This window comes from Schistocerca serialis, chromosome 1, assembly GCF_023864345.2.
Source record: "Schistocerca serialis cubense isolate TAMUIC-IGC-003099 chromosome 1, iqSchSeri2.2, whole genome shotgun sequence".
Lineage (NCBI taxonomy): Eukaryota > Metazoa > Arthropoda > Insecta > Orthoptera > Acrididae > Schistocerca > Schistocerca serialis.
In genome coordinates this window covers 718,546,210-718,572,575 of record NC_064638.1, presented here as the reverse complement: position 1 = coordinate 718,572,575, position 26,366 = coordinate 718,546,210, and the positions used below count along the sequence as shown (strand labels likewise).

The window sequence follows — 26,366 nt, the reverse complement described above, 5'->3', positions numbered from 1 at the left end:
AAAAAAATCCTTGTCTGACTTTTCACCAGATCACTTACTATGATTAACATCCCCTCCCCTCCCCTCACCCTTTAATTTTCTTTAGCAGATAATTAATTGAACTCAGTTACTCATACCTCTGCTTAGTAACAGTGTAACAAAATATTGCAAACTAATTAAAAACAAGATACAGAGGTCAAGAAGATTTTCAAGGGTGATTTGAAAAGTTTTCACACCATATTTCAATCCAGAATATTAGTGTTACAGAGTAACCGGACAATGCATTCAATATAAAAGTATTACGCTTCGGCATTCCATCAGGACAATATTGTGCTCAGCAGTATTCAACATATTTCCTTTTATGTTTCTTACTTTGAAAGAAATAGGTGGTCACCACTTTTCAATTCAACCTTGTATAACCAAAACATTTAATTTTTGCAGAGTAATTTAATATTCTGTATTAATGTACATTACTGTGAGAACAACTTTCTTGAAATGTAGAAAAGCTGTTATTTATTGGAATGATTTTTGTGTAAGTGAAAGCAGGAAGAATTGTGCACACAACATAAGATAAAAAGAAACTTACCTTTAAAGCGGACAGGTATTGTTCCACTTAGATGCACTAGATTCTTCGTAAGACCATTGGAGAAAACTTTTATGAAAATGACAAAGGAAAATCACTATGAGAAAATTATCAGTAAAAGCTACACAAGAAAAGCTTAAGTGCATGTGAACAGTATGTGTCATACAGAAAACACACATATTCACAAGTTATCCACTAACATTTACACAGCAAGAATGAATTTGAGAAAACTGAAATTAATCCACAGAATGAATCCCAAATATAACACAGATTCTGTTACAATGTCTGCCATGGGCACACCACACACACATAAAAGCAACTTTTACATTAAGTTACTAATCAGCCATCAACAAAGACAGTGATTATCAACACCTTAATAATGACTGTTCTAATAATTCCCTATCTATAATGTAATAGTCTGCTTTCTTGACATATGCCTACTGCATGAGGTATCAGAATAGTAAGAAATATATACATATTGCTTACTATTCATTTCTCTCCTTTTTCTTATTAACTTGTACCAGTTGTTTCTGTAACACTTTTGTTCTCAAAGAATGTACATTGCACTTTACATAATAACGCAAATGAAGACTACTGACATAAAGTAACAAGGCATCACAAGTCCCTCAGGGATGCGAGATTCACTATATTCTAATCCGAATTACAAAGTCCTAATTTATTATCAGTGAAGCAATAAGAATGAAACAAGCACAGGAGCTCATATTCTTGCTCCGAGTTGATTCACTCCACATTAAATCATATACAGCATTTACACACAAACATAAATTTAAGTTCTTGTGGATCATCTGGAATGTTCTAGAACAAACAAGGAATTTAAATAACAAAGTAAAGATGGATCTCAATCCACAGATTCTTAAGTCTGTAGGTTGACCTTCTGCCAGTGTGTTCTGGAATTGAGTGTTCACCTATTCCTCCCAGCCACACCAATTCACCTGCGAACAAGTCGTACGATCTATCCATATTTAGTTTTCAGTCATTATCTATAGTCATTCTCATTTCATACAATCCTTGGTGTTTGCAGGATCCTGGAACCTGTGGTTATATTGAGCCCCACATTGAGCCCCACAATCATTCTCTCTTTTCACACAAAGAACGAACCTGATGTCCCTGCCACTTTCAGATGAAATAAAATTTATTGACTTTGCAAGTAAAGTATTATCTTAGGAAGTTAAATACGCCCCTTGCAGCATAGCTTCATTAGTCTTAACATAAAATCAGGTGTTTCTCTGACTTTGAAAAATAGAACGCTGTTCAAATGAGATTATCCGACTGAGATGCAATACCTCATAGCCCTTTAAAATAATATATGATGCATGTATGAAAGCTCACAAATAATGCAAGGTTCACAGATCTAGAGTATCCAAACTGGTATGCAGTTACGTAATCAGTGCACCAATATTGCCTTTTCTCTGATCCACTCAGCAGGATGTGAAATAATGTTCAAAAGCCTAGTTCTTCCCTAATGCAAATCCAGTGCTTAAGCACTTTATCACCTTCCTCTCTTTTCTAAATTACACTTCAAATACCTAATATATTTGTAAGTATGAGGTAGAAGATGAAACTGGTGACAGGAAGGGAAGGTGAACACTGTGAAAGAGAGGAAGAAGATAACTACATTCTCTCTCTCTCTCTCTCTCTCTCTCACACACACACACACACACACACACACACACAAACACAGAGAGAGAGAAACATAGAAACATCTAGCTCTAGTGAAACATAACAGGGAAAGAAGAATAAGGTGAATATGAACACACTACTTTACTAGCAGAGCAAACATGCAAACAAATTTCACCAAAACAATCTATGACTGGAGCAAGCATACAGAGAAACTGCTGTGTAATACTAACCCTCATAATGGGTGCCAAGGTGTATATTTTACTCACTCACAATGCATCAAACTACAGTCAAGTAGACAAGTTATAATATCTTCAAGTAACTGCTCCATGGTGACACTGTGCAGATTAAACTGTGGCAGGATGACATGGAAACAGGCGATAAATATGCCATTATGATATTACTTAGTACGCCCGCAATAGCATATTTGGGCAAAAATCTTTGATATAGTAGTTCTAAGGTGTGTTGTGCACATTTGGCACACAGTATTGAGTCAGAGGGAAGTAGGGTGGTTAGTGAACTACCTGGATGAACTACGTGTGGCTGGATCACAGCCAGATAAAAAAACAGCCACAATCAGCATATGGTGTACTGGACATTCAATTTTACAGGCAGCATCAGTTTATGCCTGTGGAAAAGAAGCCAGAGGAAGAAAATAATCAACAATGATACATGGCTCATTAAGCCTTGCTACAACCCAGTGCCAGAATGTATAGCTTGCCCTAAGAGCCCAAGAAAGCCGACCAATAGAGCACCTACACTGGGAAGTGACCTCACAGCAGCTTCCAAGCTACACATCACATGTATTATTGATTTCAAAAAGTCATCTGTGTGCACTGCAGCCTACCAACTGCATTCTTCTAATAGGAATGCTGTACATGGTTCAGATAATCTGATTTCTTGCCCACTGTGGGGAGAGACAGAAACAGTGGGTCAGTGTTGTGTTTATGGATAAGTAGTTGTCCAGCATCACGACTGAGTCTCGACTGCTGTTCTGGCACACTAATTAAAAAGGTTCAACACCTTCAATATTGTGGAAAAAAGATCAATATGGCAACACCGGTGTTCAAGTCTGGGGATGCTGCACGTTAAGATCATATATATGTTTCATAGGGGTTACGTGACAGTTGTGGTCTATAGGGAAAACTTTCCACAATGGTGTGTGTGTGTGTGTGTGTGTGTGTGTGTGTGTGTGTGTGTGTTTTTTTTTGGAGTGGACATAGACCTGGGGTCCATCAGATGAAACATAATACACAATCACACATGCCTCACCTGATGGGACTAATACATGGAAAATGACATCAAATGTCTAGAATGGCCAAAAAACTTCTTGACCTTAAATTCAATTAACATGCAAAGTAGAGACTAGATTGAAAAAGAGACTAGATTGAAAAATGTGACTCTTTAAACACCCTACAGCAGACCGCTGCTGATTAGTTGTTTGTTGCCCAGAAGTGAGAGGAATTACTATAAGCCAAGCTGGAAAACCTAATCTGCAGCACGTGGAGCCACTAGGTGTCCTATACTGCTATGTAAGGGTGTTATACCCCATTACAGCCTTGGCCTTGTGGCTAAGTGTAACCCACAGCCCATAAACATTTTTCTGCGTACTGTGTAGCCATATCGCTGTGCTACACGTCACAATGTTCCCAAGGTATATTTTAGTTGATACATTACTGATATGCATTATGTTCTTTCACGAATCCGTAAGACAGAACAGAAACTGAATGCAAAATGAATTCTTAAGCTAGAACATAAGTTGAATGCAGAGTGAATAAGGTTCCACACGTCAGCTTTAACCTTTGAAGATAAACACCAGTAGATTTTGCTTCCACTTGTCAGTCATTTAAAGCTCACTTTAAATAATATAATGACAATATTATAGAGTAATGGATTGAAAGTTTACTAGCATGGAATGAGATGATCTTGGGACATTTTATTTTCTGTGGATTTTTTAATGGAATGTTGTACAGTAGTGCCTGACTTTTGCAGTCATGAACAGGTACTTCTACCTTTACAGATGCCAAGCCAGCTGGTACAACATCTGTAGCTGCTGATTTCTGTTGTTATTGTATATTAATGGAATGATTGTAATAAAACACTGGATTTTAACTATTTTCCGTACAGCTATAGAGAACTGTCCTTAGTCATTTTCTGATGAAGGTTCATACTAATATGAATACTATTCATCATCCGCTACAGTTGGTGTTGAGATTCATTATTTTTCACATTTCTTCCACATTGTACACAAACTTTGAAACAATTTTTATGAAACTTCTATTTTAGGTACGAAAGAAAACAAATTTTTCAAAGTGTTAATAGTAAAATATTACAATACATCACAGTTCATGCCCCAGTAAACGTAACTCATAATACAGGGAAAAACCCTAACATGGCATGACAAAACCAGACAAATAAAAACACTCTACCTGCTTTTAGCAATTACACAGTATTTACTGTGTTCCAGTTCAACATAACCACCAACAGTTTTAATTTATAGGCAGTACAGCAAATAAATCTAACTGGGCAGAACAAGTTAATTTACAAGTAATATCAGTGTTGCACTCTTTTGAATATCACCACCACACACCACATTAGCTTTTCAATACATATTATGGCTCTTTCCTTTTTGCCTGCTGCTTGCTTATGTTTACCACATCATTACAGAGAAACTGTAACTTTGGGAAATTCATTCACAACCAACATTACTCGAGACATTGAAATAGCCTCTACAAGAAAGATTTCATTTCACAGCTTTTCTCCACAGTTTTCAGTGTGGCTAAATTATTATTACGCAATGGAAACTCCGGTCAGAGCAGCCAGTCCTAGTAGTTATGTGTGAGTGAGGTGGGCTTGTTTGTGTGAATATGTGTGTGTATTCTTTGCTGAAGAAGGCTTTGGCCAAAAGCTATAATGTGTAACAGTCTTTTCGTTGTGCCTGTCGCCAATTCAACGAGTCACCTTTATGGTGAGTAGCAAATTGTAAATTATTATTATTGTATTTTCAAAAACATTACTAGTGCTGCTACCAACTTTAACTGGAGGCCGTCTTAATAGTATTATGTTACTCTCAATTGAATAAATGCAGAAAAGAACAATACAAAGCTGTTTTAAATGCAAACAGTGCATAAAGGCAGAACTCGACATGGAAGAGCAACCCTAGATACTTTGGCAACTGGCACACTACAAACCATGAGTGCAATACACACCCATCATGCAAAATGCCATATATCCTTGAAGACCAAACAGAATACATACTGGGGTCCTGAATAATATTACTCTCAACAATGACACTGTTCTACACACAACACGTTATGGAAATGAAATGAGCTAAACTTTGTTAATTCGGTGTCCCTGAATTTAAAACAGACATTCCAATTTGCATGTTAGCTCTAGTTTTTGAATAACAGCCATTGCCTGTAATTATGCTCTTTCATCACAAAACACTGAATCCCATATATAATCAATCTGCTTCACTACCTAAGCATATTATCATTCTCATAGGAAAGGTATCACCATGTAACTGGTTACATCTGTGCACTTGGCCATCACACGTTCAGCAGTCTGTGGCCGGACAAGAGCATTGTGGCAAGTATTATTTAAGGTAGTCTTGTTTTGGCGTGTCTCTAATTGCTTCCAAGATAATTGTATTGCGGTATACTTCTAGCTGACAATCTACTGCACACAGGAAAGTAAAAGAAGTCTCATAAGTAATATAGATAACTTCTGATACATTTGGCCTAAAGTAACATTTGCTTGTAGAAAGCGTTCAGTTATGTTTTATATAAAAATGGCTTTGTTCTTGTATTTTGGCTGTAAGATAGCAAACCAGGATTAAAAATGGGCACCACATGTATGTTACATTACATGTTTGTCCAATATGGGCATGGATGAGTAGTAAAGGGCATCATATGGCATTTGGAGTCCCAATGATTTGGAGGGAGCCCAACAAGCATACTACTGACTTATTTCTGTATGGTTCACCTTATAAACAAATAAAATCGATGATTGTGTACCCTAATATATCCTCTGTAATTCACCTTAGTACCTCATGACAAAGAGCTTCCTGTTCTGAACCCGCAGAAAATGCTTCTGTGAACCACGCTTTCATAACTGAATATGAAGATGAACTGCCATCATCTTCAAGACGTGCGAACTTCTTTGCAAGCAAACCATCCTCGGATCACAAGACTTTAGGGGAGCTCAACGACCTCATCAGTGATTAGAACTTCCTAAAAATAAGGCAGAACTGTTGGCATCACACTTACAACAGTGGAAGTACCTGCACAACTCTGTGAAAGCGGCATTTTGCACTAGAAATAAACAATTTGAGCAATTTTTTAAAACTTGAGGTGCTTAACATTCTGCAAGACCTAATTGGTCTGATGAGGCAACGAATATAAAGCATAGTCCTGATCAACAGTGACTGTTCATCGATGATTTGAAGACAGGTCTTAACCCTTTCCACGCCAATGGCAAGTGGCACTCAAGATTATGAATTTTGTTTTCCACGCCAATGCCAAGCCTCCTTCGGCACAATTTTTCATTGCTTACATATGCTCCATTCTTGAATCTGACTGTACTAGGCATCAATGCTGCATAGTACTGCCATATTGGGATACCTCTGCTAACTCAGTGTCTAACTGTAGCAGTTGTGTTGAGAGAAAGGTTGTAACTGTTACATTCAAGGGTAGCCAGTACAAAGTAGCTAGCCCTTTACATACATAACTTTCTGAGGGGGAGACTGTAGCACTTATAGAAGAATCTCTATGTGAAAATAAGAATGACATTGATTTTGATGATGGCAGTGATTCATTTTTAAACAATTCAAATGAAATGACGAAAAAAGCAAAGCACCCCAAAGAATGTTTAAAAAAATAAGACACAATGAAAAGTTTTGTACTTTAATGCTTATGAATAAATAAATTTGAATGAAAGTGCTCTTTCTATTTTAAAGCATACTCCAATCATTTATCAGTTGCCTCACTCGTTCCACTAGGAGATGCGTACAATTTTCTGTGGTACATTCCCCGCCCAAGCAGTGGTAATTTAAATAAGGGCACACTGTGATGTCCTATGTCTGCATTACAGAGAGCAAAGTGATAAAGCAGTACTTTTACAAAATTGAAACGAATTTCTTTGCACTCCTCTGCTATATGCCACTAATGCAAAAGGAACATATACAAAAATGAGGACAGGGTGGCTACCCAAACTTGAAAAACAAATTTCCCTGAGAATTCCAGGTATTGGGTGCAAGACGGCGTTGTAAAGAAGTTCCTGATAATTTTCTTCACCATAACATTCAACTTTTGAAAATTTGTAGAACAGTGTGATTCACAACTCTCCATTTCGAAAAATGGGCGGTGTGAACAGAATGGGTAGGTTTATGTGTTAAATGTGCTAGCTCATGCCCAAATCCCTAATAAATATGCAAGTATTTGAAAAAGTTAGACAGTTGCATTTTAGTCACTATGAACCACTTAATTTGCCCACCTCCCTCCTCCAATTTTCTTTTGTTACATTTGGGATGATTTTCTGTTTTATATAATGAACATGAAGACTCAGAGAAAAACAGAAACTATGTTAGGGAAATACTAAAAATGTTTTTTGGGATAATAGGCAGGAACTAATTATCATGCTACTGAGAAGCTTTAGAGTCTCCAGCCAGGCAGCAGTGTTGAGAAGATACTGTGTACACTTCAATGAGTGTCATACTCTTCAACTTCTGGCAAAGATGATGAGTATGACAAGTATCAAAATGTCGCGGCATCTCAACACTACAATATGGCTGGAGATCCAAGAGCTTCTCAACAATAGTATATGCTGGGAAAGTCTATAATCCCACACACTGATTATCATGTTTCCTTGGAGGTGTAGATGCCACACAACAGACAGAAGAGCACATGGTTGAAATCCAAGCAATGCACATCACATACAATGGATGGTTTCTGTCTAACAACAAAATCATATTTACTGGAAGTTTCTTTTGAAAGACACTCATTAAACTGAGGAAAAAATGCTGATATTTGGGTTAAAGAGACAGTCATCAGCTTTGTACAATAGTTGTCCCCCTACACACGCACTATAAGTCAGAAGGACAAAAGCTACTCTGCACAGTAGACATTCTATGAGAAATGCGGTGTAAGCAATATTAAATATCTTATAATTAGACATACCTGCACAGATGAGTAAGTTTTCTCCTTCCCAAGAGAAGAGGACCTTTTCTTTTTTTCTATTAATTAGTAATGAAATGAAAAATGTTAAAATCACATTACAGAATGAAACAGGCAACAATTGTGTTCCATGCAACTTACTGTTGTTATAAACTCACCCTTGTAATTTACAGGGATTGTTCCTTGCAGGTTAAACAGCTCCATTTGTGATCCATCATTGAAGACTACAGAAAAATATATATTATGCACAGTACTGAAAAAGGTTATCAAAAAATTAAGCTAAAAATTCTACAGCCAAACCAGATCTTAGGGGAAAAATGGACATTCAGCAACTACAGATGAGTTAGTGCAAATCCCATCTAAGATACAGACTACAATCAAAATGCAGTCAAACATTCACAGCTCTTCCTTGACAAGCCAGACAACATTCACATGAAAACTATATAGAATGCTTATGAGACATGTAGTGCATACTAAAAAAAATTTAGTTGTATTTGAGAAAGTGTGGCCAGTCAACAGCTTGCTTCAACTAGGGTGTCACAATCTCTCTAGTTTGAAAGTGTCTTTCTATCTACATGCTTGGTTTAATGGACTGAAATTCAATGTCAGTAACACAATTATCAGAATACATTTACAGTTTTATGCAATTCAAAGGAAACGATTAATGTGGAAATATATTTTACAGCTAGGTCTTATCTCAATAAAAGCTAAAGCTCTTCAAATGCTGTAAACTTGTCAAATTGTTAAACCCAAGTTGTCGCTATTGACTGGGCACCCAGTAATGTTTACCCTGAACCAAAGGAACTGGTCATATCAAGCACACTTGAGAAATGAAATTATTTGAATATTGAGTCAGTAGTTGCTATTTTTCACTTACTACACCTGATGAAAACACACCTTTTCTACATGGTAAGCCTATCTGTAAGTGTCTTATGTTGGTATCAAGAATACAAAAAGCATGTCAATTACTTTCTAGTCAGTAATTCTTTAAAAGCTTTTGCATTAACCCCACTGCATTAGAAATCAAGGGCTTAGGAATATGGCATATTAATTTTTTTTTAATTTTGAAGAAAATGTCTGCACCAGTTGCATTTTTCTTTTTATTTATAACCACGACCGGTTTGGTCCCCGAAGTGATTTATCTAGTGGTATATCTCATCCTTGGTCTGCCTCAGTAGCTGAGTGGTCAGTATAGGAAGGATTTTTTCCTTGGTGGGAGGACTGGTACGGGGTGAATTCAGCCTTGTGATGCCAATTGAGGAACCGCTTGACAGAGCAGTTGGGGTTACATGATCTGGAAAGTCTACATAAAGGCTGGGTGTGCTGGCCACATGTCCCTCAATACCACATCCGCATGACGCCACAAGGCAGAGGATGACTCGGCAGTCAGCAGACATCCCTCGTGCCTTCACAGCCAAGCAAAGAGCTCATTTTATATGTCAGACTTCGTGGGAGGACACAGGACACATGACAGATACTGTCATGGTTTTAAATAAAAAAAAGTGCAACTGATGCTGACATTTTCTTTAAAACCATTACAACGGCTGTGAAACTGTTGCTGAGATGTTCCTCCTCACACTGGACAAGAAATCAATTAATTTTATTTTCTTTCCTACCTCCAGTCTCCATTTATTCTGACTTCCTATCTCATTCTAGTGTGTTCTGTTCTCCATAATGTTCTCATTTTCCCCTACATCACTGCTGTCAGTTTATGCTATCACAAAATTCTAGGCAGAAGAGTCATGGGGAAGGAAACTGTATCAAATGTGGTTTAACACAACCATTTAGATAAAGGATATCTAATTTAAATGTGATAATGGATTTCAGATTCAATATATCCCATTTGATTGAGACGCAGATGTCCAGAACGATTTACAGACTGGCAATACAACAATGTCGGTGTCAATCATAACAGTAGTATGTGCCTGTTTTGTCTTTTTTAAGACATTTGTCTAATGTAACTGGGTGTAGGGTATATTAATTGTACAAAATTTTGGGCATACATTGAATGACACAGTTGTACAAGTGCTCTAGGAAATTGGTATGTCATATCAAACCAATGATGTCTCGGCATTATGCTTACTGTCAGGCAGTCTGTATAACAAATACAGGATAAAGAGGAATATTTGATGTAAGTTGCCGACTTTGGCCAGTGACAAAGGAAACACGCGACAAATGCCGTAAACAACACGGTGACTATAATATGATATCAATGGCGATTTTTTCAAACAATCTAATCGAAAGATCAGTCTGTCACCATAACCAGGTTTTTTTTTTTTTTTTTTTTTTTTTTTTTAATTCATTGGCTTTAGCAACTCACAACCAAATTGTCACTTTCCAAACTAACCTAGACCTCAGGCCAAACTACAGATTGGTCTATCAGCACAGCACCATTATTTTGCTTTCACATTCTTTAGCTTTGCCACTTAACAACAAAACTGTTAATACATACACTAAAAGGTGATGTTAAAACAGCCTTTAACATTATGTTAGTGCTCAAAGCTGATGACTCAAATCAAATATTCCTCTTGATCCCAAATATGTTCACGTATGCATTTATGTAATTGTGTGTTCCTTACCCAGCACACAGAAGAGATTATTTACAATGTAACTGAGCATTTGTGTGTTGGACCCAAGAGCTTTGGCAGTCAATCTACCAGATGAGCCTTAATTTTCATGAGAGCACGATTCTAGATTTAGGCATCTCAAATGAGAACCTGGGCAATCTTATCACCCACCTGGTATAATTAGAAGAAAAATATGACATGAATGCACTGCCATGTCATCAGTATCACCTAAGAATGAATAGCAAAAATAATACAACAAGATAGTAGCACAAAGAGCTCTTTCAATCAAACTATAGTTGAAGGAGCACATTATCATATTAACGGAGTGGCAAGCAGGGCCATCACTCCTAACCCTTCAATGAAAAGGTAATACATTCTTTGTAAAGGCTCTTTCCCTTCTCTCCATAGTCATTAAATGAGCAACAAAGATCTTTCCACATGTAATGAACACACACAAGAAATGAACTGTTTAGCATTTGTAAACACCATATAATGAGGCAGTGATATCCATAAGGCTTTTTGGAATAATTGTCTGTCAGAGGTGAATGCAATTTGTGGTTATCTTTGCATCTGCCTTTTGAATATGTATTGTTTATACACACTAACTGAAATGTTTATTCGACCAGTTTTCTCTTACAGAAGCAATGATCATTCTGTTACAAATAAACCACTTGCCCAGGATTTCCTACCCTTTTTTACAATACATTTTATCACCTTTACCCTTAATTTATGTCTGGCAGTATAATAATTATTACTGTATTAGACTGTTGGAGCTACAGTGTGAAAGAGAAAAGGAAAGAAGAATGGGGCTCAACGTATCATGAGAGATGGTTGTTATCAGAACTGTGTGTTTTTCCTGAGAATCAGTAAAACTTTTCCTGGGATTAACAAAACATATCTCCTATGTGAGTCTCCTTAAGTTAAATTAAGAAACATTTTTCACATACATTAGAGAAAAAATATATACCGCTTGTTATCAACTGTCAAAACCATATCATGTATGTTATACGAATGGGTGGTGTCCGTTCTCTCAGACGTGTCCCAAAAAGACATCATGCAGAATCCGCAGCTATTAAACATTAAATGTAAATTGAAGGTAGAGAGGGGAAGAAAGGAAAGGAAAGGAAAGGAAAGGAAAGGAAGGTAATTACTGCTGTCAGCTGCATCGAGACATTACGCGGAATCAGCGGCGATGAGTGAAAATGTGTACCGGACTGGTATTTGATCCCAGGATCTTCTGCTTACCAAGTAGGTGCATTAACCACTACACAGATCCTGGGCTCAAATCCCAGTTTGGTACACATTTCCACTCGTCGCTGCTGATTCTGCATAATATCCCGATGCAGCTGAAAATAGTGATCCCCTCCCTTTTCTTTCCTTTCCTTTCCTTTCATCACCTCTTCATCTTCAATTTACACACAAAATCACATCAGGAGCACTTTTTATGGGGAAAACTTAAATGATATTTTGCAATTTTTTGTTTAAGAGTCACATTTGAAACATGCACAACATCTGAGTAATGAGGGTACATTTAAAACACAGACAAATCAAATGCAGCCAACAGTGAAGGATGTATGGTTAGTAAGGTAAAACCAGAATGGAGCCTATGGTCGAGGCGGTGTAAGGAGATTAGGAGATCCCTAACAGCTTGCAGGGCTGTTGCCAACTTTGAACTGCGAAGTGGTAACGGCTGCAGGCAAAAACAGTAGCCATCTACAGCACCTTCACAACACTGGGGCATTGCCATAAGAGATGTTTACAAAACCACGTTACATTATTCATTGAGGTAGGTCTACAAAGCTGCTGCACACAGCCCACTGCAACTGTCATGGGTCAACTTACGCCGTCTCAACTATAGAACATCAAAGCAAACTGTCATCACAGTAAACAACAACAACAACAACAACAACAGCAACAACAGAAGCAGCTGACTATCACACTAAAAACTAAATAAAAAAAATGGTGCATAAAAAAAGTTTTATAATGTCAGAACACTTTGGAAAGGTTATTTCAAAGAAAAATGTGGTTTACCACAGTACATACCACTTTTATTGGCTAAAATCCCTTTGGTTATTTTTATGTCTGAAAAAATCTATTTTACGGAACTTAAATTCTAACAAAGCAAAAGGGATAACTGCAGCTATTTTATAGGACAAGAGAAATAAACTTCTTCTCAGCGGCAGTATTTCATACAGTTTTTCACTGTCCCACCGAGAACCCTTTCTTATCATCACTGGAGGCTGGGTAGCTGCCAAACCATGAAAACAGAGTCCTACCACATTTCAGCGTGTTGTTTTTCATTGAGCTCTGTACCTGAGCTGTAATACAAATGTTTTGCAATAGTACATAAGGGTTTTGTGATGAGAGATTCACGCAGCAAACACAGGGAGTCAAGAAGTGCCCTGTGCACAGTACTGCAGCCTGCTACACATTTGGGAATAGTACCTATGCAGACACTGCAAAAACAAAATGTTCTTACACATATCTGAGTGTGCTAATGATCGCCTCCGTGGAATTCTGTAATTAATACTTACATCTCTGTATATATCTCTAGGTGCCAGTTAAAGAAAGTAGTGATTCCATCAGTGAAAAGATAGAAACTGGCATTAACTGAAGACAAATATAATTACATCAATGACGCACAACATATTCAAATCTATGGATCTTGTATGAGATAAATACTTTGGTGTATTTGTCTGATTAGTGAGGTGTAGTAAATGGTATAAAACATTTGTTAAAGCACAGATGTGAAAGTCTGGGGAGCAATAGCAGTGCAGCAGCCTGAGTACAAACTAAGATACTTTAGAGCATCTTTAGTAAATATATCTATAAAGGTAAAATTTTTGCAATCTTTGCAGTTACTGCCTTTTTTTCTGACCCACAGATATTCTATATCATCATCGCAAGAGAAAAAGAGAATTACAGGGACACCTGTCGAATTCCATGCACCAGACTGGTAGTTATTTACACCACTGAAGGGAGATGACTAATAAATGTGGTAAAGGCTGCCGAAAATGTTGGTGCTTCTTTTGGATGTGTCAATGCAAATAAATTGCTACCCCTACCCCAGCAACAAGTGTTAGGCACTGAAATAACAATTGCAAGAGGCACATAAGATCTGACTGAAGAATTGTCAGCACTATGGGGAGGTAGTATTGAATTCACAATAGAAGGTTGAACAAGTAAGTACATGGGCCACCATTATATTACCCTCATTTTTCTTTAAATGTACACAGGTGAAAACTGCAATGTATGATATTTTCCACTAAAAAATTCCAAGGATACGAAGGCCGCCACATACTGGCAAAGGTATTTATAATGCCACAATTAGCCGAGCTGCATGCATCAACATCAAACCTGATTTAGTAAAATGGTTGTATGTTGTCACAGATGAGAGATTTCAACATGTCATCATGTCTTACACATTACCCTCCACTGTGGTTTATTACATATTTTAACTGTGCAATGCAAAGCATTGATTATTGATACAAAATGAAGTGGTCTGAGGTAGGTTCCCTCCAAAACAATCCTATGAGAATAGAGATTCCCTTTACACCAGACGCTAACATAATTACAGTGAAATTTGTTATAATCAGTGGAATGTAACAGAGGAATCATTAGAGAACAAGGGCCTATGCATTTACAGAGATGTGGTGCAAGATTTAATCTTTTTCATTCAAGAAGAGATCAACAGACATAAAACAAATAAGCGGCCCAATCTCAGTATCCTCTATTAATAGACAATTATCTGATAAGACATGCCACAGGTGTTAGATTCAACTAAACTACATAATTAAACTGAAAGTGTTCAAATGCTTGATTTAGTTTTTCAATTCAATTATTCCCAATGTATTAAGTTCAAAGCAACTTTTCATTCTGAGCAAGCTGCCATGTCACTGTAAAATGCGTATGTCACCAGATTTTCTTCCACTAAAACCACTCAAAGTACATTCATTTAAAGAGACTGTGATCATTCATCTATCTGTTGGCCACATGTGTATCCCACCCTCCCAGCAAGAATTGCTCAGCTGTGACATATGGCCAATTTAACATTGTCTGTCTAGAATGAGGGTGCTCCTTCACTGGTCAGAGCTGCGCACAGCCTGAGCACTGAAATGGAAACACTGCACTAGGTGCAGCAAACACTGCACAAGTTGACACTATACAGGTCTCTGGAACTAAGCACTTATTTGGAATTTCTCATAAGTTAATTTTTTAAGCAAACATGGATTATAGCATGGTTTAATGTTGCTCTGATATTTCTACCTTTTAATAATATTGCAATTATCAGACCTTGATGAACACATTTCTATGAAACCTTTTATTACACATATTGGGACAATGTGCAGTGACAAGGGGCAGTGTACAATCTAACACTCCAGCCAATAGCATCATTCTGTCATGCTCTGTAGTATGCACTTCAGAGGAAACACAGAACATTTAGTGTTGATTTCATGTTACTTCAGATATTATGAGTATATTAATCACGGGTGGCATAAAACAAACACAAAGTGTTTGCGAGCAAGTGACAGTGTTAATTTTCTGAGTATATAAACTTTTCTGGGCAGAGTCAGAGAGAGAGTACGCAATGTAGTCATCATGAACTTGGCTGGGACCAAGATGACGAGTGATAGTGCACATTTGTGCACACAGTATGACACTCTTTGATTGAAAAAAATAATATGTACATTACAAAGTGAACAAAACAAGCTGAACAAATTTATGTTAAGAGGGTCATTCAATAATTAAAGAGACAAATTGGTCTGGGGGAAAAAACTGTTAGTAGGGCACGATTGGTGCTTTTATGGCTTTAAAATGATATCAATGAGATGAGCCCTGATCAGCTGATGTATCAGCATTGTTTTGTTTATAACCTCAAAAATACATTTCAAGATGGTGAGCCTGCTTGAAACATCCACATTAGTTGAACAATGTTCTGTTATTCGTTTTTTACTTGTTGAAGGCGAGAAACCCGTGAATATATACTGTAGAATGTCTAAAGTTTATGGTGAAGATTGTATGAATCATGCAAATTTTTACAAGTGGGTAGAGAATTTCAAAAATAGTCGTGACTCAGTGACTGACGAACAACGTTCTGGCTGATCAGTTGCAGTTTCAACTCCCTCACTTGAAGAGTCGAATTGATGACATTATTTGTGCTGACTGCAATGTGACGGTGGAAATGATAGTTGATAAGGTTCAAGTTAATACTGGTACAGTTCATAGCATTATCTGTAACAAGCTGAAGTACTGCAAAACAAGTGCAAGATGAGTCCCAAAGGAGTTCACGTGGCTACACAAGGAAACAAGGTTGAAAGTGTGCACAGAGCTAAAGGAGCACTATGAAAGAGAACATGAGCACCTCCTCAACAAAATTTTAGCTTGTGTGAAACTTGGGTGCATTATTATGAGCCACAATCAAAAAGACAAAGCATGTAGTGGAAGCACACCAACTCACCCATCAAGAAAAAAATTCAAAACCCAAGCATCAGCACGAAAAGTTATGTTAACAGCGTTTTGGGATGCTGAAGGTCCAGTTTTTTGTGGTTATCTCAAAGAGCAGCATACAATGAACAGCCAATACTACTCAGATTTGCTTTTAAACAAGGTGAAGCCAGCCATGAGAGAGAGAAGACGTGGATCTCAGAGGAGAGGTGAGATTCTCCAGCAAGACAACACATGCCCTCATATTGCTCAACTAACCTGTGAAACTATCAACAAACAGGGCTGGGCTGGGAAATACTGCATCATCCCCCTTACAGTCCTGATTTAGCACCTAGTGGTTTCCATTTGTTTGGTGCACTGACGGAGGCATTACATGTGAAGAGGTTACAGGACAATTAGGGCATGAAAAAGATCGTAGGAAATTGGTTCAAACATCAAGATATAGAGTTCTTTGCAGCCGGAATAAAGCTTGTAGCCCATTGGAACAAGTCCATAAATGTTCAAGGGGTTTATATTGAAAAGCAAAAAACGTACTGTTTTGTAAAAATAAATGCTCCTTTCTCCAGACCACTTTGTCTCTTTAGTTATTGAATGACCCTCGTACAAATTGACTCAACAACAGCCTGTAAATGGGCAAAGATGTACTCTTACAGCATATAACACTAGCATTACACTGCATACTTCATTTTAGGACTTCATAATTAATTTGCTGCCGTTGCACATTACAGCCTATTTTGAATTTTTCATTTGTTTTACAAGCACATAAGTGGTAATGTTGGAAGAGAGAAGACAGTTGCATGCTGGATGACATGATGCAGGCAACCCGCTTTTTACATGACACTTTGTGAAGGATGTAGCTTGAGTATCTTAACTCGAACAAAGCAGCAACTACAAGATTCAACTGCCATGAACAACAATGCGTTGGTGACAGGGATTGTCATAAGCTATCATATAGTGTAACAGCAGAGTAGATAGGTCACTGTCAAACAAATCACTTGCTAAATTAATGTCTAACAAAACCCCACGGACAGCGATTCAGAATTTCACATCCTACATATGTACCTGTGTACATTAACTGGGAACGCTGAACATTAACTGGGAACGCTGATTTATCATGAGCATAGAAACACTGCTACTGGATCCTCAAACTATGAAAAGATGTTACCTGGATTCATGAATCAAAGTACACAGCGTTACATGCTGATGTTGGCATGAGAGTACCCTGAAAATGTAAGGAGACAGTGCATCCTGCTTACCAACAGCACATTCTTTAGACAGATGGTGGACTTCTCATGTGGAAGATGTTCAGTGAGGAGAATATGCAGCTCCAAATATATCTGCCATTGTTTTTTGCAGGTAAACTATACAGAACCCATTGTCCAATCACGTGCATCAGTTTTCACCTACAATACATTACAGGTGATCTGTCCTTCAGCATGGCAATGCATCACTGCTGAAGTCCATCAGAAAGGTGATCTGTCCTTCAGCATGGCAATGCATCACTGCTGAAGTCCATCAGAATGGTTCAAGGAACTCACCAAGAACATGATTGTACTTGGGAGGCCCTACATTACATCTGACAACAATTTCATTGAGCACCTCTGGAATGTGAGCGAACAAGATGTGCACACCTTGGACCCAGCACTGACCAGTACTGCTTTTTGTAGGCAGCCATGAATTTGGAGAGTTCCCAACACTTTTGGTGTTGTATTGAGTCCATGTTGCAGTGTGTCACCAGCATCATGAGAGAAAGGGGGCGCTGGATAGCTACAAGCCAGGTGCATCCTATTAAAGTACTTAAGAGTGTACTTAAGCACAGAGTATACACACACTGCAGTGAAATATGCAAATGCTCTTGGTTTATTTAGAATTATAGACACTTTGGTTGAAGCAACTAGTAGGTTGGCTAAATTAAATCCTTCCTAATACAAACAGTTTCAAACAATTTAATTCAACAATTAACTGACACACAGCATGCTTTACATTTCATCAAATCATATTTTATGTACATGCTGTCGGCCAAATACACAGCAGTTACTATTCTCACCATTACGGTCAGAAAGCTCCTCCTGATATATAGCAAACTAAATTATCATGTAATTTATAATCATATGGCAGTACTTTTACATCCTGGTGAACACCTAACACTGGACACTACAGAAATATACAGAGGCAAAAGGATGGGCTTATATAACCAAGAGTGGAAGCATACAGCCCTGCAATTTACAAACCTCCACGAATTGGATCTAACTGTTTATGGAAGACAGGGAAATCACAGCATGAGGCTCATGGTTCAAATAATAGTTCAAATGGTTCAAATGGCTCTGAGCACTATGGGACTTAACATCTGAGGTCATCAGTTCCCTAGAGCTTAGAACTACTTAAACCTAACTAACCCAAGGACATCACACACATCCATGCCCGAGGCAGGATTTGAACCTGCGACCGTAGCGGTCGCACGGTTCCAGACTGAAGTGGCTAGAACCGCTCGGCCACACCAGCCGGCCTCAAATAATAGTCCTCACAGTTATTACACTAACACATCATCAGCATCTGACTCAGTTTGATGTTTCACTAGGACCTTTTCCTCTGGAACATGGGCTGTTTTCACATAATGGGAATAATTTAATACTCAACTGTGACATGTGGAGTTCTTCATGGTTTCATACTAAGATCAATTCTCTTCCTGACATTTATTAATAACTTGCTTTAACTATAGCATATACCCCTAAAAGCTACATTCTTTGAATATGATATGAGCATAATTGTCACATACTCTTATCAAGTACTGAATAATATAGTGAAGCATGTTCAAAAGATACTGAATTTGGTAGCCAGGAAGTTCTAATGGAAGACAAATATTCACAACTTCCCAACATTGTAACCACTTTATGCCATAATGAATGATAAATAGTGTGGCCACCAAAGACAAGAGTTTATTAATATACACTTACGTAAACACAAGCATAGTAACAATACAAAGCAGTAGAGTACAGCTGAGGACAAGTGTCTGCCACACTGTCCTTATATAGGGAAGAGTTCCAGCAGACAATGAAGCATGTGCCGTGCTATGTGCACAAATTACAGGCAGCCTCTGGAGGCCGGCCCGCACAGACGCTGATGGTGGAGTGTTTGAATCTAGTGCGCTAGCAGCCATGTGTGCAGTACATATCCAGGTATGATATACAAGGTTATAACAACTCTCTCCCTTGGGAAAAAGGTGCTCCTCCGATGCAGGCATTGAGATGACCAATGACACATCCACAGTGTCTGCAGTGAGACCTGTGGATGATGATGGCAGCAGCTAAAGGAGATTTTGGGCTGGAACTGGTGAGTAGGGATGGAAATGGCACAGCCGTGGACTCACGTGGCAAAAACAATGGACAACATATGAAAATTTTGGGAAGACATTGACAACCAATTACCAATGTTCCTGATGTAGGAGCTGACTTACATACTGCTAGAGAGCTGCTGGGATCACACTCATGGGTGACAGCCCATCCATAGCTAAGAGAACAACAACTTCAAACACCGACAGGCAGTGACGGAGGGCAAATAGTTACATACAGGATCAGAAGACCTGTCTGGAGGCCTGTGTGGTCAGCCATGCTGCACAAGGTTAATAACCTGGGCAAAACTGGATCAGCAGTAACAGCAGCTGTGATCCGAAGGACTAATAGGGAGACCTTCCACTGCATGTTGTGCCTCAACATCTAAGAGAAAACAAAGGAGTTCGTCCTGATCAAAAGTAGGATCCAGCCCCATCAGGAACCGGGACAGTAAATCAACGTTGGCGGGCTGCGTTGTAGGCTGTAAATGTATTTAATATTTGCAGCGAGACAGAAACGCCCAATGCTGGAGGCAATATACAGCCCTGTTGGGCAATGAAGCAGAAGGATTAACCAATGAAACCAAAGGCTTGTTGCTTGTGATGAGGGGAAACAAAGACCCATACAAAAATACATTAAATTTTTTGAGGGCATAGACGATAGCAAGCACTTCCTTTTCAACTTTGGAGTAGTGCTGCTGAGCACAATTAAGTGTTTTTGGTGCATAAGCTATCAGATATTCAGAAGCATCCTCATAGCGATGTGCAAGAATAGCCTTGAGCCCCATACTGGGAGGCGTCTGCAGCCAACACCACATGATGGCAAGGACAAAAGGTAACGAAACAAGAAGCAGAATGTAATTTAGATTTCAAAAGAGTGAAAGCGTGCTCCGAGGTTGCCGCCCACTGAGAAGGAATGTCCTTGTGGAGTAATTGGGGTGGAGAGGATGGGCTAATGTGCCTGTACTCAAATGAATTTATGATACATAGTACACAATTTTCTCTAAAAATGCTTGGTGTTCTTTGACATTTGTAGGGCACAGAATAGCTGTGACAGCTGTAAAATAATAACTCAAAGGCTTTACCCACCATTCCGAGAAAGCTCAAATGCCAAATACACAATTGCTTGCTGAAAAAAGTGGAACTTGGCCAAGTTCCACTTCAAACCTGTAGACTGTGAGGTCAGGAACAATGAGGGTAAGATGCGTAAGTGTTCACATATGGATGCAACTGTCATGATGATGTCATCAAGATAGCTGATGTGCCCCAGAATGGACATCATCAATAGTTCCAAAAAATGCTAAAAAACCGCAGGCACTAGCTGCATCAAACAAGAGGTACTGATATTGGTACAACCCAAAGGGTGTGTTAATCACCAGGAGCTGTTTTGAATCCTCATCCAATGGAACTTGTAAACTTCAGATATACCGTATTTACTCGAATCTAAGCCGCACCTGAAAAATGAGACTCGAAATCAAGGAAAAAAAATTTCCTGAATCTAAGCCGCACCTGAAATTTGAGACTCAAAAAAGTTTTAGGCCGCACGTCCAAAGCGAAACAAAGTTGGTCCATTGTAATATGAGACACAATTTAGGTCGAATGAATGACTATACAGCTACAGTAGTTTGGTTCGAGTTGTAAGCTTAGCAGTCAAGCTTTACCAGGTAGCCATTGCTATGCATCAGGCGCTCCGGCCGTATTTATACGGGTACCCTTCCTTTTTCACGTGCTTCGTCTCGTTTGAATCGATTGCTTATTTTGCTTTGATCTGATAAGTGCCGTTTTCTTTGTTATAGGTGTTTTCGTCACTCTAAGCTGAAAATGCATTACTGTACTATGTCATGCATTGTTTGTCGCATTCTGATAGTGCGTGTTTATGGCCTGTCGCTGCTCGCGGAATGGCTTGCTTTTGTGCGCGCTACTGCGGCTTACAATTTAAAAAAAAAGGAGAGAGAGAGAGAGAGAGAGAGAGAGAGAGAGAGAGAGAGAGAGGAATCGTCTCATTAGCGAAACAATGGCAAGAGACTGCTATTTGTTGTTACTTACACTGCTGCTTTCTTTGATAATGATCAACAAGAACCAAATAATAGACTGCGTACGATAGAACATGTTCTGAACGAGAGTGTAGCGAAAATTTTTCTCTGTTTGAAAATCTTTGCAGGTGCCTCTTTAGTACATTACATTCTGCACAGAAATTAGAGTCATCTTACATTTAAAAATCTAGTCAGTTGCCGTGCTTCATTTCTGACTGTATCACTATTAGGCATAAGAATAATACGAATATAAACATGACACGATACGTATATTCTTCCGCGTTTGCTGTTGTCTCACTCTAGTTTCTTAGTTTATTAGGCAGACAGGATTTAAATGAGATAGCAGCAAACATGAAAGAATACGTGGCAAAATGTTTATATTCGTATTATTCTTATGGTGAAGAGAATACTGCATGTGATTCATAATTCATCAAGCTCCTATTAGCAACCATCTCTTCTCACAGGTAGGAAAAAATTCAGAATGTAGAGTTGGCCATACTGACAAACATCCCAAACAGTCTTGCCAGTCAGATTTTCGTAGTACATTGAAATGCTGCTACATTCGAAGATGAACAAACAATACAGAATTTGTATTTACTTTGTTAGATAATGAATGAAAATGCAGTGGTCAAAACTCAGGGCGGAGGAAAAAAGATCGTCTTCCACCTTTTTTTTTAAATTTATTTACTGACGCAGAGGTTTTGGCGCCAGTATTTATCTTTGTGCCAACAAGGCATGCCTGTGTAGCGCTACATATATTCGACGGCAGACGTTAGTTGTGGCGGCACCTACCAACATTTTTCAGAACTTCCGCTTGCTTTGAACTAAGGTGCGCGTCATATATCTTGGCGGCCGAGTTTAGGTTCGTTCTGCGCATTTGACGTCACAAATCACAGTCAGCCAATGAACAGAGAACGACGTTGCCAGATCTCGACTGCAGTGCAGAGCACGGACGAGTGTCTTCAATTTTAGAAACGTTCAGTCATAAATGAAGTAATTGAACAAAAGCAATGTCTTGATAGCAGACTTTCTTTTATAGAAAGTTTGGAAAAAGCATTCTTTACACCAATTGCTTCATATTCTATTAATTAATTAAACCAAACAAACAATAAGCTTCCTAATTCAGGCGATAGCAAGGAAAGGTGTTTGTATCAGTCTCACGAACCGCTTTTTCGCAATAAAGAACAGCGGTAATTGTTTATTTCCTATTGTACTTCGACGCAACGTGAGTAATTCATAGTAATCCCAACAGTGTTTGTCGGTATTTTGCAAACGTTTAGAGTGCTCCAGGAGATGCCAGAAATGAGTAGCTGCGTTGGTGTAATGGTTAAGGTGTTGGGCTGCTAATCGGAAGATTCTGAGTTCAAGGCTTGTTGCATATTAAATATTTTATTTATTTAAAAACAATAGCGAAGTGTCTTACTTAATGAATTTTATTCGTTTGAATGTAATGTTTTGAAATTTCCTGTGCTTCATTATAATCATAATAAGTTTTCAGTTTTTGTAATTTTCTCCTCCAATATTTCTTTTCACAGCAATTAAAAACAACGAAAAGGCACACATACAATATTCATGTTATCCGTTTTGTTTGTATATCGCCTCTTCCGCAGTCGCTGTTTTACTATTCATATTGAGATATATTCTTTTGCAGCAGTATTAAAAGTATTATTTAGAGCAGAATTTCGGCTCGTACGTTGCCGAGCTATTTGATTGTCTGACGGAATTCTTTGCTTCGCTGCTTTGGCAACATCATATTCAATGGTTTCGTCGACTGATCTATGTTTTGGCAAGTATTTGCTGTCCGTTGTGACAAAAACAAAATGTTTGCGCACTGTGCCTCACTGGCAATATATTTTAGTTTTATGTTTTATTGCGTACAAAATTCAGTTTTGTGTACTTCGTCAACTTCGTTTTAATCAGAACGTTTTAGAAAAAAGCGAAATGACTCTGGTATAAAGAAAGTTTTGTTACAGTTGCTAAAGATAGAATATTTCCCAATTTATAAACACTGTTTATGTTATAAAGGGTGTTCATTTTATGGGGACATTGAAATCTCTTGAAAACGACACACAGAGCCAAAAGAAATCCTAATGAAAATTAGTTCCTCCCGGAAGGGGACATCCAATTATAACAAATTTGACTACAAATTCGTCGAATTTGGTATCATTGGATGTCCCCCCTCTGAGACAAAAAAAAATTACTTATAAATTTGTTTGATCCGATGTGTAGATTTGCGGATATTTCAATGTCTCCAATTAAAATGAACACTCTGTATAGTTGGAACCATGAACGACTGCGGTCGATTTAAGGCTCGTTCTACGCACCTGGCGTCACGCATCCGCTGACAGCCAATGAGTGTTCAGTAGTTTTCTGAACGGTCTGCTGGGAATGTCTTGGCGAGTGCGAGTGTTAAATGTGATTGTAGTTATTCTTTGGTGAATTTTTATCGCATTTGTTGCAAGTTGTCATGGCTGATAATGGTGGTAAGCGACAAACTCTCCATAAACAGGCGAGGGACATAATTTACCGGATTCACGCTTTTTTCAAGCGCGAAGCAGAAAACGGTGGACCTATCACGGATGTCGCCAGATCTCAGGAACGCACTGCAGAAGCGACAGGCGTTAGTTTGAGAACCGTTCAGCGGATTGCCAATGAAGGAAAGTTATCTACGGAGACCTGTGGAAGCCCACTTTTCAGATCACCAGGGAAATATCGCACTCGTGAGAGGACTGTAACTAATTTAGATAATTTCGACAAAGATGTTCTAAGATGAGAAGTGCTCAACATGTACAACACAGGCGAATTTCCTACTGTAAAAAAAATCACTGTGAAAATGCGTGAAACCATAAATTTTAAAGGTAGCATGACTTCAATGAATAGAATACTTAAAAACATTGGATTCAAATATGTACATACAAATGACGGAAGAAAGTTTTTAATGGAACGTAGTGATATCGCTGCTTCAAGGGCACAGTTTTTAAGACGTATTATTGAAGTAAGAAAATCCGGGAATAAGAACATTTTTTTCTTGGACGAAACATGGGTGAACCAAAATCACACAAGGAAAGCGTGTTGGAAAATGAGTGATGGTTCGGGAGGGTTTAAAGTACCAGTTGGTAAAGGTGGACGAATAATTGTGCTTCACGCTGGTTCTGGTTCTGGATTCATTCCAGAAAGCAAATTAGTGTTCCGGGCAAAAAAGAGAAATTCAGGGGATTATCATTCCGAAATGAACTCTGAGACATTTAAATTGTGGTTTAGGAATCAGTTTCTCCCTTACTTGACTGCAAGCTCGGTGACTGTAATGGACAATGCAAGTTATCACTCTGTTGTTGTTGACAAGACACCCACAACAAGTACAAAAAAAGCCGATATCATGTTATGGCTTGCAAGTAAAAATATTCCACATACTGCCAACCAAACTCGTGCTGAAATGTTGAATCTTGTAGTGCTTCATAAGCCTCGCACAAAAATTTATGAAATCGATTGTATTGCACAGGAACATGGACACACAGTTTTGCGTTTGCCATCGTACCATTGCCAATACAATCCGATAGAGTTAATTTGGGCACTAGTGAAAGGGTATGTCGCAGAACGAAACATGACATTTAAAATTGCCGATACAGAAAAGCTTCTGCACGAAGCACTTGACAGAATTACTTCTTCAACATGGGCTGAATGTGTTCGGCATGCACAAAGGCTACAGGAGGAGGACATGGACAGGGAAATTGTAACTGACAATCTGCTTGAACCCATCGTCATAACTCTAAGACCTGATGATTCGGACTGCGACACTGACTACAGCGATGCAGAAGACTATCGCAGCAATTGACAACAATGAAGGGTAAGGCACATACACAATAACACTCATGCTCTCTTTCTTGTTTTTGTTCCACAGTTGCAATTTTACCAATGGTATTGAAATATATTCCTCTTCTGCAACTGTAATAAGCGTCTTATTTAGACCAGACGCGTTTTTCTCTTTTGAAGCATCTTCATTGGACAGCATTTTGTCTCCTCCATTGCCAAGTCACCTTTCGTAGTTTTGTGCTGAGGTAACACAATATTCAACATTTGTGTCGGCCGATCAGTGTTTTAGCAAATAAATGCTTTTTGTGTGTGCCACACACAAAAATTATATTTGACATAGCTCAGAGCACTGATACACAGTATATTCAAGTCCTAATGTTTTTGTAAGTCCACAGTTTTGTTTAACGTATTTTGTGTACTTCCTTTTGATTGATTGAACTGCTTTAAAATAAAGTCAAACGCGCCCGGTGTAAATAAAACTTTTATTACAGTCGCGAAAGACGGAATATTTCTCAATATTACATACGACACCAATCTGGTACTTAAATTAAATGAGATGTTGTTATACAGTAAATTTTATATGAAATTTAGGTATCTTGTCCACATTTCATTCTCAACATTGTGGTAACTACAATCGAACATACGGAAAGTATACGCTATGAACTTTACCTCTGCAAACTCTTCAAAATTTCGTGCAATGGTTTACTACATTTAATGCTGCAATATAACTGCGTTGAAAATCGAAACAAAACTAAGTCATTTATGGGGGGAAGGTATCAGTCAAGAAGATGTGTCAAAATCAAATTTTTG

The 26,366-nt window shown here is 38.3% G+C and overlaps 1 protein-coding gene across 4 annotated transcripts in view; it reads right to left on the bottom strand.

Moving 5' to 3' along the window:
• LOC126481244 (tumor susceptibility gene 101 protein) overlaps nt 1-26,366 on the bottom strand; it is a 159,848-nt gene that overhangs the window by 97,965 nt on the left and 35,517 nt on the right. The window contains exons 4-5 of one of the 4 annotated variants that reach the window (XM_050104860.1): nt 8,532-8,597; nt 566-631 (exon numbers count right to left, since the gene is read on the bottom strand). The exons of 1 other annotated variant lie outside the window; for it this stretch is intronic. In XM_050104860.1, coding sequence (XP_049960817.1) covers nt 566-631; nt 8,532-8,597 — 132 coding nt within the window. The remainder of the gene's footprint in view (nt 1-565; nt 632-8,531; nt 8,598-26,366) is intronic. 2 more of the 4 variants (XM_050104867.1, XM_050104876.1) reach the window with 2 other exon arrangements.